The sequence below is a fragment of the Bubalus kerabau genome, chromosome X (assembly GCF_029407905.1).
Source record: "Bubalus kerabau isolate K-KA32 ecotype Philippines breed swamp buffalo chromosome X, PCC_UOA_SB_1v2, whole genome shotgun sequence".
NCBI classification, from domain to species: domain Eukaryota; kingdom Metazoa; phylum Chordata; class Mammalia; order Artiodactyla; family Bovidae; genus Bubalus; species Bubalus kerabau.
Window position 1 is genome coordinate 158,595,417 of NC_073647.1, and position 12,051 is coordinate 158,607,467.

At 53.4% G+C, this 12,051-nt stretch overlaps 1 protein-coding gene across 1 annotated transcript in view; it reads right to left on the reverse strand.

Annotated features, from left to right (window-relative positions):
• The window catches only part of LOC129638890 (protein Shroom2-like), a 140,582-nt gene that overhangs the window by 33,312 nt on the left and 95,219 nt on the right, over nt 1–12,051 (reverse strand). The window contains exons 4-5 of the mRNA XM_055563613.1: nt 9,472–11,677; nt 8,117–8,214 (exon numbers count right to left, since the gene is read on the reverse strand). Coding sequence (XP_055419588.1) covers nt 8,117–8,214; nt 9,472–11,677 — 2,304 coding nt within the window. The remainder of the gene's footprint in view (nt 1–8,116; nt 8,215–9,471; nt 11,678–12,051) is intronic.

Sequence of the window (12,051 nt, forward strand, 5' to 3'; positions counted from 1 at the left end):
CCTCTGAGCTAGAGCCAAGACTCTCAGACTGGAGTCACACAGGACCTTGTTTCTTTTTTTTGTTTCCAACCTCCCAACAAAAATTTTATACCAAAGTGGGTGTAATTAATTTACATGCTCACGGTCAATATGTAGAAATTCTATTGATCTACACAGAACACATGGTCTCAGCTGGGTTAGATGTGTGACAATTTAATGAGTGAAAAGTAGCATTTTTATTGCAGTCTTTCTTTTAAAACTGTATTCAAGGGCAGCTGATTTACCATGCTGTGTTAATTTCTGCTGTACAACAAAGTGATTCAGCTATACATATAGATACATTCTTTCATATTCTTTGCCATGATGGTTTACCACAGGATATTGAATATAGTTCCCTGTGCTCTACAGTCAGTTCAGTTCAGTCGCTCAGTCGTGTCTGACTCTTTGCAACCCCATGGACTGCAGCACGCCAGGCCTCCCTGTCCATCACCAACTCCCAGAGCTTGCTCACACTCATGTCCATCGAGTCAGTGATGTCATCCAACCATCTCATCCTCTGTCGTCCCTTTCTCCACCTGCCTTCAATCTTTCCCAACATCAGAATCTTTTCCAGTCAGTCAGTTCTTCGCATCAGGTGGCCAAAGGATTGGAGCTTCAGCATCAGCCTCAGTCCTTCCAATGAACATTCAGGACTGATCTCCTTTAGGATGGACTGGTTGGATCCCCTTGCAGTCCAAGGGACTCTCTCAAAGAGTCGTCTTCTCCAGCACCACAGCTCAAAAGAATCAATTCTTCGGTGCTCAGCTTTCTTTATGTGCTCTACAATAGGACCCTGTTTATCCATCCTGTATAGAATAGTTTGCATCTTCTAACCCCAAACTCCTAATCCTTCCTTCCCCACACCGACCTCCTCTGTAACCACAAATCTGTTCCCAAATAGCATCATTAATTAAAAAAAAAAAAAAAAAACATTTTTTGTGGATTTCCAGCATTGATGTGATTTGAAAAACTGAGACGAAGCTCATATACCCAAAAATTCACCCTCTGGCAGTGTCCAGCTTAGCAGGAGGTTTAGCAGCTTTTAGTAAATTCACAGAGTTGGGCAGCATGACCACTATCTCATTCCACAATGTTTCCATCACCCACACAGGAGCTCCACACCACTGGGACAGACTGCCATCCTCCGAACCTTCACCCACCTCCCCTGTGTCTCCACGGATCTGCCTTTTCTGGGCAGCATCTACACGCAGAATCATGCAAGGAGAGGCTTTTTATGATATTGTTACATACGTCTAGTTTCCTCGTTTTTACAGCTCTTAGACGTGAAACACAAAGTGTTAGTTATTCAGTCGTGTCTGACTCTCTGTGACCCCACGCACTGCTGACCGCCAGGATCCTCTGTCCATGGGACTGTCCAGGCAAGGATACTGGAGTGGGTAGCCATTCCCTTCTGCAGGGTATCTTCCCGATCCAGGATCAAACCTCGGTCTCCTGCATGCCGGCAGAATCTATACTATCTGAGCCACCAGAGAAGCCATAAAACATAAAACAGATATGCAAGTGACATGAGAGCAGAGCATTAAGCCAACGTTTATGTCACAGCTTTGCTGGAAATGAACTGTTTCTCTCGTGGCCCCAGACACCCCACTTCCTGTAGGTGCAGTTACCGTGGCTTCCCACATGCCACGTAAGGACTCACTGCTCCCCTCTGCAAGGACAGGAGCTACAGCTCTGCTGCCAGGGCGCCCTGAGGGCTCACCCCTTGTGTGTGGAGACAGCTGGGTTCTTGCGTGAGCCTGGACTCAACTTTTTGTCCCTGCTGGGGACGTCCAGCTCATCACCTCCAACAATGTGACCCAAACACACACAAGGCGTGACCGTGCACACTGTCCAGAACATCCTGGTAATAATTCTAAGATTCCTCAGTGGGTACAAGCCTTCCCTTTGGGGTGATGAGAATGTTCTGGAAGTGGATGGTGGTGATGGATGAACTAATCCCTTCAGGGTGATGAGAATGTTCTGGAAGTGGATGGTGGTAATGGATGAACTAATTCCTACTGAGTGATGAGAATGTTCTGGAAGTGGATGGTGGTGATGGATGAACTAATCCCATCAGGGTGATAAGAATGTTCTAGAAGTAGATGGTGGTGATGGATGAACTAATCCCTTTGGGGTGGTGAGAATGTTCTGGAAGTGGATGGTGGTAATGGATGAACTAATTCCTACTGAGTGATGAGAATGTTCTAGAAGTGGATGGTGGTGATGGATGAACTAATCCCTTTGGGGTGGTGAGAATGTTCTAGAAGTGGATGGTGGTGACAGATGAAGTAGACCTTTTGGGGTAGTAAGAATGTTCTGGAAGTGGATGGTGGTGATGGATGAACTAATCCCTTTGGGGTCATGAGAACATTCTCGAAGGGCAGTGTGGTGATGGATGATGAAGTAAGCCCTGGAGCCCTCTGACCACTGCCCTTACAATGCTCCCTTCTGATTAACAGGGAGTCACAAGACAAAACCAGGCAGTAAGCAAACCTGCCCGTCCCTCAGCCCGGCTCTGCATTTCTGGAAGTCGCCTGGCTATAAACACAAGGAGAGAATGTAGTGACAAATGAAGACATTAAAACCAGCACCAGACGCTGAGCCCAGGACTTTCCCATAGCCACTGCTCCTAATCTCTGGGAGCACGGAGGTCGGTCAGCAAGGCTCCCTGCATAGGAGATGCTGCACCACCAGAAGGAAGCTGGACTCCGCCCTGGAAAGTTCAAGCTTGGCCTTCACCTTGTGATCGTCCCAGCGTGACTTTCTAATTACCCAGCATGGCAGTTCAGAAGGGAAAACTTCACTGCCGCCTTAGCTCACTGAATTCAGGCCAGAAAAGCAAGCAGCACATGAGGGTGGAACACTCTCCAATTATGAAACCTTCTGAGATGTGTACTGGTTTCATGCTCAACACTTAACACTTACCTCTCAACAGATCATCCTGCTTGACCTTAATACAATAAATGGTGTCTTTCAGTAAATGGAGTGTGCATCTTTTTTAAGAATTGGAACGTCCTTCCCATATGTCAGCCTGTGAGTGCACACAAGGTCAGTCCTGTGTGTGGAACGAACGTATGAACACCAAGGGGAAAAGGGTGGCTGCGGGGAACCAGGAGATTGACACATACACACCATTGATGAAGAAAGTGGGAAAAAAATAGTGAAAGCGTTAGCTGTTCAGTTGCATCTGATTGCAACCCCATGGACTGTAGCCCGCCAGGCCCCTCTGTCCATGGGATTCTCCAGGCAAGAATACTGGAGTGGGTTGCCATTCCCTTCTCCAGGGGATCTTCCTGACCCAGGGATTGAACTCGTGTCCCCCAAGTTGCAGGCAGATTGTTTACTATCTGAGCCACCAGGGAAGCCCATACACTATTGATGGAAAAGTGAAAGTTGCTCAGTTGTGTCTGACTCTTTGAGACCCCATGGACAGTCCATGGAATTCTCTAGGCCAGAACACTGAAGTGGGTAGCCTTTCCCTTCTCCAGGGGATCTTCCCAATCCAGAGATTGAACCCAGGTCTCCCACATTGCAGGCGGATTCTTTACCATCTGAGCCACCAGGGAAGCCATACTCTATTGATACTATGTATAAAATATATAACTAGTAAGAACCTATTCTATAGCACAGGGAACTGCCTGCTCTGTGGGGATCTAAATGGGAAGAACTTTTTCAAAGACAGCATATATATCTATCCGCATCTATACACACAGCTGATTCATTTTGCTGTACAGCAGAAACTAACACAACACTGTTAAGCAACTATACTCCAATAAAAACTAATTAATAAAAAAAGAAGTCAGACTTGGCATCGGGCTCTGGACACCAAGCCACCTCTCAGGGGAAGTCGGACAGGGAGGTGACCCTCAGCTGGATTTAAGTGTGTTGATGGATTTACTATGAAAACATGCTTTTCCCTAAAGAGCATAAATCATGCTCCACCAATGTAAAACACATTCCACCTTCTGGCTGTTACTGGGCTTAAGGATCCATTCTTAAGTCTCCACCGCGACCCCCCCTTCTCCCACATGTCCCAACAAAACACAAGCCTGCAGGTCAGAGCTGGTCGGCTGGCAGCAACTCCTCCTGGAGGGGGCGGAGGTAGCCAGGAGGAGGATGGAGGCAGGAACCTGCCAGAGGCCACAGCGCCGGGCTCCACCCCACAGGAATACTCTGCAGAACCTCCCAGAACAGAATCCTCTACAATTTTTCCACATAGCAAGAGGTGGGGGTGGGGGTCGGGGGTGGGGGGCTGGGGATGGTTTCTGGATGATTCAAGCAGATGGCATGTATGGTGCACTTTCTTTCTGTAAGTATCCCATGTGATAAATAAAGGAAATACTTGTACCATAAAATTTCCTTGTGATAAACAAGGAAATATCTGTACCACTCACCCTAATGTACAATCAGTGGGAGCCGTGAGCTTGTCTCTCGGCAACTAGATAGTCTCATCTGGGGGAGTGATGGGAGATACAGACACCTGAAGGGCACTGCTTATGTCCAGTCTAGTCCATAACTGGGCTTCCCGGGCGGCTCAGCTGGTAAAGAATCCGCCTGCAATGCAGGAGACCCCGGTTTGATTCCTGGGTGGGGAAAATCCACTGGAGAAGGGATAGTCTATCCACTCCAGTATTCTTGGGCTTCCCTGGTGGCTCAGCTGGTAAAGAATTCGCCTGCAAGGCGGGAGACCTGGGTTCGATTCCTGGGTTGGGAAAATCCCCTGGAGTAGGGACAGGCTACCCACTCCAGTATTCTTGCCTGGAGAATCCAATGGACAGAGGAGCCTGGTGGGCTACAGTCAATGGGGTCACTAAGAGTCGGATACATTGGGCTTCCCTGGTGGCTCAGATGGTAAAGAATCTGCCTGCAGTGCGGGAGACCAGGGTGCGATCTCTGGGTCAGGAAGATCCCCTGGAGAAGGGAATGGCAACCCACTCCAGCATTCTTGCCTGGAGAATCCCCTGGATGGAGGAGCCTGGCAGGCTACAGGTCCATGGGGTTGCAAAGAGTCGGACATGACTGAGCGACTTCACTGTCTTTCTTTCTTTAGCGGCCAACAAGTTCGTGGTACCAAATTTGACATGCTGATGCCTTCACTCTAAAAAGCAAGGAGAGCCTGCTGCTTCACGTACTGCCAGGTCAACTACATTCGTCAATACAAGTTCAGCAGCAGGGTTCTGCCAACGGACAATCATCCAAAAGGAGCTGAGTCTCTCCACTCATGTTCTGGTTAACAGATCAGCAGTTAGAGGGTGTTAGTTGTTCAGTCCTGTCCGACCACGTAACATTTAAAAAATTGACAATTATGTGTCATCCCCCTAGTTGTAAGCATGGGTGTCTTTTCTTCCCTCCTACGCTAGAAGTCCCTGTAGGGGTGGAACGCCTGTCCTACTTGATGCAGAACCAGAATTCTGAACCTCAGAAAAATGTTCTCAATTTGGAGAGTTGGGGGGGGGAGAATGGATACATGCATATGTAGGGCTGCGTCCCTTCGCTGTTCACCTGAAACTATCACATTGTTAATTGGCTATAGTGAAAGTGAAGTCGCTCAGTTGTGTCTGACTCTTTGCAACCCCCGGGACTGTAGCCCACCAGGCTCTTCCATCCATGGGATTTTCCAGGCCGGAATACTGGAGTGTGTTGCCATTTCTTTCTCCAGGGGATCTTCCCGACCCAGGGACTGAATCCGGGTCTCCTGCATTGCAGACAGGCGCTTTACCATCTGAGCCACCAGGGAAGCCCAATTGGCTATACTCCAATATAAAATAAAGTTTTTTTTAAAAGTTCTCAATTTGATTTACATGAATAATTATCTTGATACTCTTCTGGCACCCTAATAAATACAACAAAAACCAGTTTTCATTATCATGTTCTGGTTAACAGATCAGCAGTTAGAGGGCGTTAGTTGCTCAGTCCTGTCCGACTCTCTGCAACCATATAGTCCGCCAGGCTCCTCTGTCCATGGGACTGTCCAGGCAAGAATACTGGAGCGGGTAGCCACGTCTTTTGCAAGGGGATCTTCACGATCCAGGGCTTGAACCTGGGTCTCCCGCACTGCAGGCAGATTCTTTACCGTCTGAGCCACCAGAGAAGCCCTTATACAGACTGTTTTACATTAATTTATGCAAAACACTGGGCATCTTTAAATCTTTGCATTATAGATCTCAAAGGACAGTCCCTTGTCTGCATTTTCATTTATTTTATTCTCAAATTTAAATGTTTCGAGGGCACTCTCTTTGGCCAGTTACTTCAGAAAATAAAACATTCTCCAAAAGCAGCTGACCACAACTTTTCGACATTCCCGTTCTAGAATTTCACTTGAGTCTCTCCGCTCTTTAAAAACCCACAGGATGATTCTGAAAATTGCTAGGTTGGTCGCGCAAAAGCGGGAAAGCTTCTGGAAGTCACTCCCTCAGAGTGGTTACCCACACAGCCTGCCAGAAGCCAAGGCTGTGATGCACACAGCACATGATTCCCTCTCTCCCTCTCACTGCCATCTCCTGCCACCCACCCCCATCCTCTTCACCCCTTCGCTACTGACCGTGCCATTGTAACACACACACACACACACACAGTATGTAACAGTGAAGCCATTTATTACGACTGAACCAGCAGAGGAGCTGAAGTCCAACCAGTGCAGCAGCGAGAGCTCTGCAGTTTAAAATGCCCGAGGCCAACGCTGGGCAGGAGGGAAGCCCACCCACATGTGCTGCCATGCAGGGAACAAAGCCCTCCCACGTGTTCAGGGTTGCCCAGAGCAGCCCCCCGCCTCCCCACAATGTGGCACGCTCTGTACTGCAGTGGGGCAAAGAGCCACTCTGATCAAGATGACAGCTGGCGCTCCGTAGCATGTCCCTATGCTCCACTCGGAACACAGGGTCACAAAGCCCCAACCGTGCAGCTCACTTCTGCAGGTGTGTGCCTCACGGCAGCCGCGTCCCACACCAGCACACGCAGACCACCATGCCTGCCCCCTCCGAGCCACCGTACCCCTGTGCGATGCTGCCAGCAGCCAGTTTTAGAGCCAAATGAAATAAGACCCCGGCGCACAAAGCTGGCAAGAGCCAACATTCAACTCGGTCGTTTCTGAGACACAACCTTCAATTTTGAGGTTAATGTTTTAATCCAAGCAGCTATCAACCCCCAGAGACCCTCAAGGCCCAGAAAGATCTGCACTCAGTGACCCTACCGCGCATGAATCGGCTTCCATTTCTCCATCAGTGTTTTGCTGTTTTTTTTTTTTTTAAAAAATATGTATTTACTTGGCTGTGCCACGTCTTCAACTGCGGCACACGGGATGTAGTTCTCTGACGGGGGAGGGAGCCCAGGTCCCCCACACTGCGAGCTCCGTGCCCTACCCACTAGGCCACTAGGGAAGACCCTTTTATCAGCCGTTTTGCAAATAAGGTTAAAGCCCAGCTCCTGCAGTGACCTGCAATGTCCTCTCCTGCGATCCTCAAGGATAAGGGTCCACACAGTGGTGTGTATTTCACCTAAATTTCACCCTCACTGCAGGAAGACTGCTACTCCAGACACATTTTAGAATGTGGGCATATAATCATGTTAACACTGCAGCCAGCCCATTTTTTCATGCTCTGACCTGCTCTGGGGGAACTGACCGAGTCGATTTCTATTTTTAAAGCTCAAAATGAACTCATTAAAGAAGGCCTAACCCCCATCCTTTCATTAACAATCCTTCCAGGCAACTTGGATTCCCCGGCCAGCAACCCAGCTGCGCCCTAGTCGTTAAAGGGTCCCTTCACTTTGCTGTTCTGCATAAAGCATTCCATTCAAGCCCATCACACTGGGTTTCTCTGTCATCAGAAAGAACTCGACTGTATGCAAAACACAGCAACTGTCTGATGAACCAAAAAAAAATGCCATAAGGAGGGTGTTCACAGTGTCCCTGCCCTGGGTTTGCTGGTCCCGCAGGCAGTGGTGAGGGGCCTCAGGCAACTCCAACTGGTGACCAGCCACTTCAAGTCTGGCCGAAACCACATGCCCAACCACATTATCCGAGCCCTCAACTCCCGTAAAGCAGCCCACCCGCCCCCCACAAGATGCCTCCTCAGCGACCCCAAGTGCAAGATTCTCCTACCTTGGGGTGGGGCTTCTGTCCTCGGCCGGTGCCGCCGAAGAAAGCTCCGTGTGCTCCTCCGGGTCCCCTGCTTCCCATCGAGGTTCCATGGATGCGTCCTGCCAAGGGCGGCACAACAGGACACCCAGTCATCAAGCGGCCTCCCCCCCCGAGAACCTCTGCGATCACGAACCCCTTCATTGTGGGTGCGCCCTGTGAGCCAGCACCCACGAACTGGGTGACGTGGCCTGCGGTCAGCCCAGCCCTCGTCAAAATGACTCAAGGAGACCGCGGTCCCCTTGGGCTCCCCGGCAGGAAGCAGGACTCCGACGTGAGGGCTGGAAAGCTGTGTGACATGGTGGCCCCCAACTCCACCCAGTCAAATCAAAACGCTGCTGGTCACACGGCTCACCGCAGTCAAAGCTCAAGCCCTGGGACCTGGAGTCTGGCAGCCTGGTCTCTTGACCTCGAGAACATGAATTCTCAAAGGTCACGTGGCACAGGGCACCATCTCGGGGGACACACATGCCCTAGGTGTCCACAGGCCTTTCTGTACTGGGGGCCACACAGAAACCAGCAACTCTCTTCACACACGCACGCACACACACACGTTCATAAGTATGTAACAAAGCGATCGCTGGTTCTATTGTTTACAAAAGCCTCCGTCGGATGCCGCAGGAAATCTTTCCTTTGAAAATACACCCCTGCAGATGGAAGGAGCAGAAAAGGCAGAGAGAGGAAGACTGACTATGAACCGTGAAGTATGAATACAAGCACGGAGGTTTTTTTTAGAAAGCTAAACGTCAGCTTTCATCATCAACACGCCTAAAGAAAGTGCAATAAAGCATTGCACTTTCAGTTACACTTGCCCCAGAGCAATCTTTAAAAATATCTGATCCCATAAAATAAAAACCAAATGAGAACAGTCAAAGTATGAAGCGACATCAGTATTTGAAAAGTGTCTAACATGTGTTGTGTTAAGGGTGGACATAAAGCACCCCTTTTCATTTCAGAGGACAACTTAACCATTTTCTATTGTTCCCCCAATTTCTTCCCTTTGTATTAACAGCAAGCTAATCGAGGGGGAAGACAGCTTCAGCTAGAGATGAGGCTGGGGGGAAGACAGCTTCAGCTAAGATGAGGCTGGGAACTCGAGATGTGGGGGAAACCAGGGCACCTGCAATTGTCATGAATGTGTGGACCTGGTCCCCAGGTACCACTCGCAGGAGTTGATATACTGGCTGAGCCTGGTGCACAGAAACGCTTGGACATCAGGACACAAGTCACCACGACACTGGGCCATGCTATTCCGTGGGTGTCCCATTTGTGCCTTGGGGTCAGCGGGAGTTGCATCTGGTCCCCTGCAGGATGCTTACCTGCTTGTAGAGGTCTGTGGAAGGCGATGACCGGGACCTTTCGTGGACGTACTGCGGCCTCTCTTCCTGGTCCACACCCACCTCGAGGATGTTGTCGGCGGAGTGGTACCTCCCGCCACCCCTGGCTTCCGGGACTTTCCTCTGTTCCCTCCAGGAGGCTTGATACTCTGCGAAGGTGCCGAGCCGCTCTGGCGGGATGGGTCTCCCCACCTTTCCGTCTTTTCCAGGGCCCACTATCCACAGCATATCCGGCTTCTCCCTGGGGAAGCCACAGGGCGCCGGCCTCGGCCCGGGCTGGGGGCCCACGGGCTTGCTGGTTTCCTCAAAAAACTTCCACCTGTCAGCAAAGGTGCGCAGCGTCTCATCGCGGGGTGCAGGGCGCTGGTCCGTCAGCCCCACTGCGTTCATCTTCTCGGGCTCCGAGTAGGACTTCAGTTTCTGCTCAGCAGTGAAGCGCCTCCGGCTCCCGATGCGCGTGCTGCCGCTGCCACTGCCGGCAGCGCACAAGGGTGGCCTGGCACCAGGGGCCCCCTCCCAGACGCGGGGGGCTGGCTCCGGGTCCGCCAGGCTGAGATCCAGGTCGCGGCGCCGGAACGACGTGGCCCTCAGGACGCGGGCCTGCGCCTCCTTCAGGTGATCCTTATAGGTGCCGCTGGGGAAGGTGGTCTCCGGGGCGCCCACTGGCTGCGCCCAGGAGCCGTGTGCCTCAGTCTCCACGTCGTCTTCCGCCTCCCCCTCCTCCTCCGCGGAGCTGGCCAAGGTGGCCGTGCTCCGGCTCTTCTGCAGCCTGGCTCGCCGCTGCTGGATCTCATTCCTCAGGGTGGTGGCGAAGCGGTCGCTCCTCCGGAGGGGCTTGCCTGCCAGGGCCTCAGACGGCGCCGCCGCCATGTCCTTGTGGCCGGTCTCGGGTGGGCACGCCCTTTCCCGGCTCAGCGAGTGCAGCATGGGCGTCTGCAGGGGGCAGATCTCGCCGCCCCCGTCGTCCAAGCTGCCCACCACCCTCTTCCTGCCGCCTCTGTCCAGGAGACCAGCCCCCGGTGGGTCCTCGGGTGCCCTGTCCACCGGGTCTGCCCTGCTTCTCTGCCGTGCGCCCGGGGTGCCCTCCAGCCGGGACGGGTAGCAGCGGGGCTGAGGGGCCGGGGCGCCCCACTGGGGACCGGGTCTGGACATCACGCAGTAGTAGCGGCTCTGCGCACTGCAGTCGCCCCTCTGGTCTGCTGCGCGCGGCCCTCCGACGACAATGGCAGCAGGGGTGTTGTTCCCGAGGCAGTCAGCGGGGAGGGGCTCCCCTAGCCACGTGGTGGCCCTGGGGCCCTCGCGGAAGAAGGGGCCCTCGTCGCTCGAGTGGCGCGGGTGTTGGCACACGGGCGAGGGCTGCGGGCGGCGCACGTCAGTGCTCGAGAGAGAAGCTTGCAGCCGGCTGGGGGCCCCCAAAAGAGCCCGGGACCCGCTGTCGCAGGCCGGCCACCCACAGTCCACATGTGCCCCTGGAGCGCACCCCGAGCTCGCAGCTCTCCCCCCTTCAGCCCCGCGCACCGGCCTCAACAGCTGATCAGCGGGTTCGGGTCTCTTCCAGTCGCCACCGTGGGGCTGTACGCGGCTCAGGCCCGGCAAGGGCTGCGCTGGGGCCGCGTCTGCTGAGAACGTGGGGCCCTGGGTCTGCTCGTGGCTCCTGGTGGCAGCGAAGCTGTCACGGCGGAGCGGGGGAGGCGGCGGGGGAGGGGACGGAGGGGCTCGTCTCTTATCCGGAACATACCAGACGGGCCCGGAGCTGGACCGCCCGCAAGCAGCTAGCTTGGGCTCGGGGCCGTCCTCGGGGACCCGGGGCGGTAAGCACCCCAGGGGCTCCTCGGTGCCCTGAGGGTCGCCGGCCGCTAGGCCCGGCCGTCTGTCCGCTGCAGCGGAGGCCTCCCACAGGCCCACTTTGTAGAGGATATTCTCGGCTGAGGACGCGTCCGCCTTGGGCAGGGTGTGGTCCGGGGTGCTGGAGCGGGTGGAGAATGAACCGTAAGCTGAGTCCCGCTTGCTGGCACCACCCAGGCGGTCGATGCTGCTGCTGGACTTGGCCGCCGAGAGGCGCCCCGACGGGTCGGGCTGGGAGGATGGGTCCAGGCTGTCGACGCTCCCCAGCGAGCTGAAGTGGTCCGAGGTGCGCTGCAGGTTCGCTGGCTCCCAGGCACCGCCCGACAGGTCCTGGGAGGAGGAGCTAGGAAAGGAGAAGAAACCACAGGCAACAGAGGGGTGCTTTAGGGCCAGGTTGTAGGGAAGGGCAAGAGGAGACGGTGCACGTGGGCGCAGCTGCCCTCATGCAGACATCACTAACCACTCTTCCCCCATGGAGATCCCTGGACAGGAAAGTGAATATGAGTATACGCAACCGTGTCCCAGTCTTTGCAACCCCCATGGACTGTAGCCCGCCAGGCTCCTCTGTTCATGGGATTCTCCAGGCACATGGGATTCTCCAGGCAAGAACACCAGAATGGGTTGCCATTTCCTTCTCTGGGGGATCTTCTGGACCCAGGGATCGAACCTGCATCTCTTGCATTCGCAGGTGGATTCTTTACCACCTGAGTCACCAGG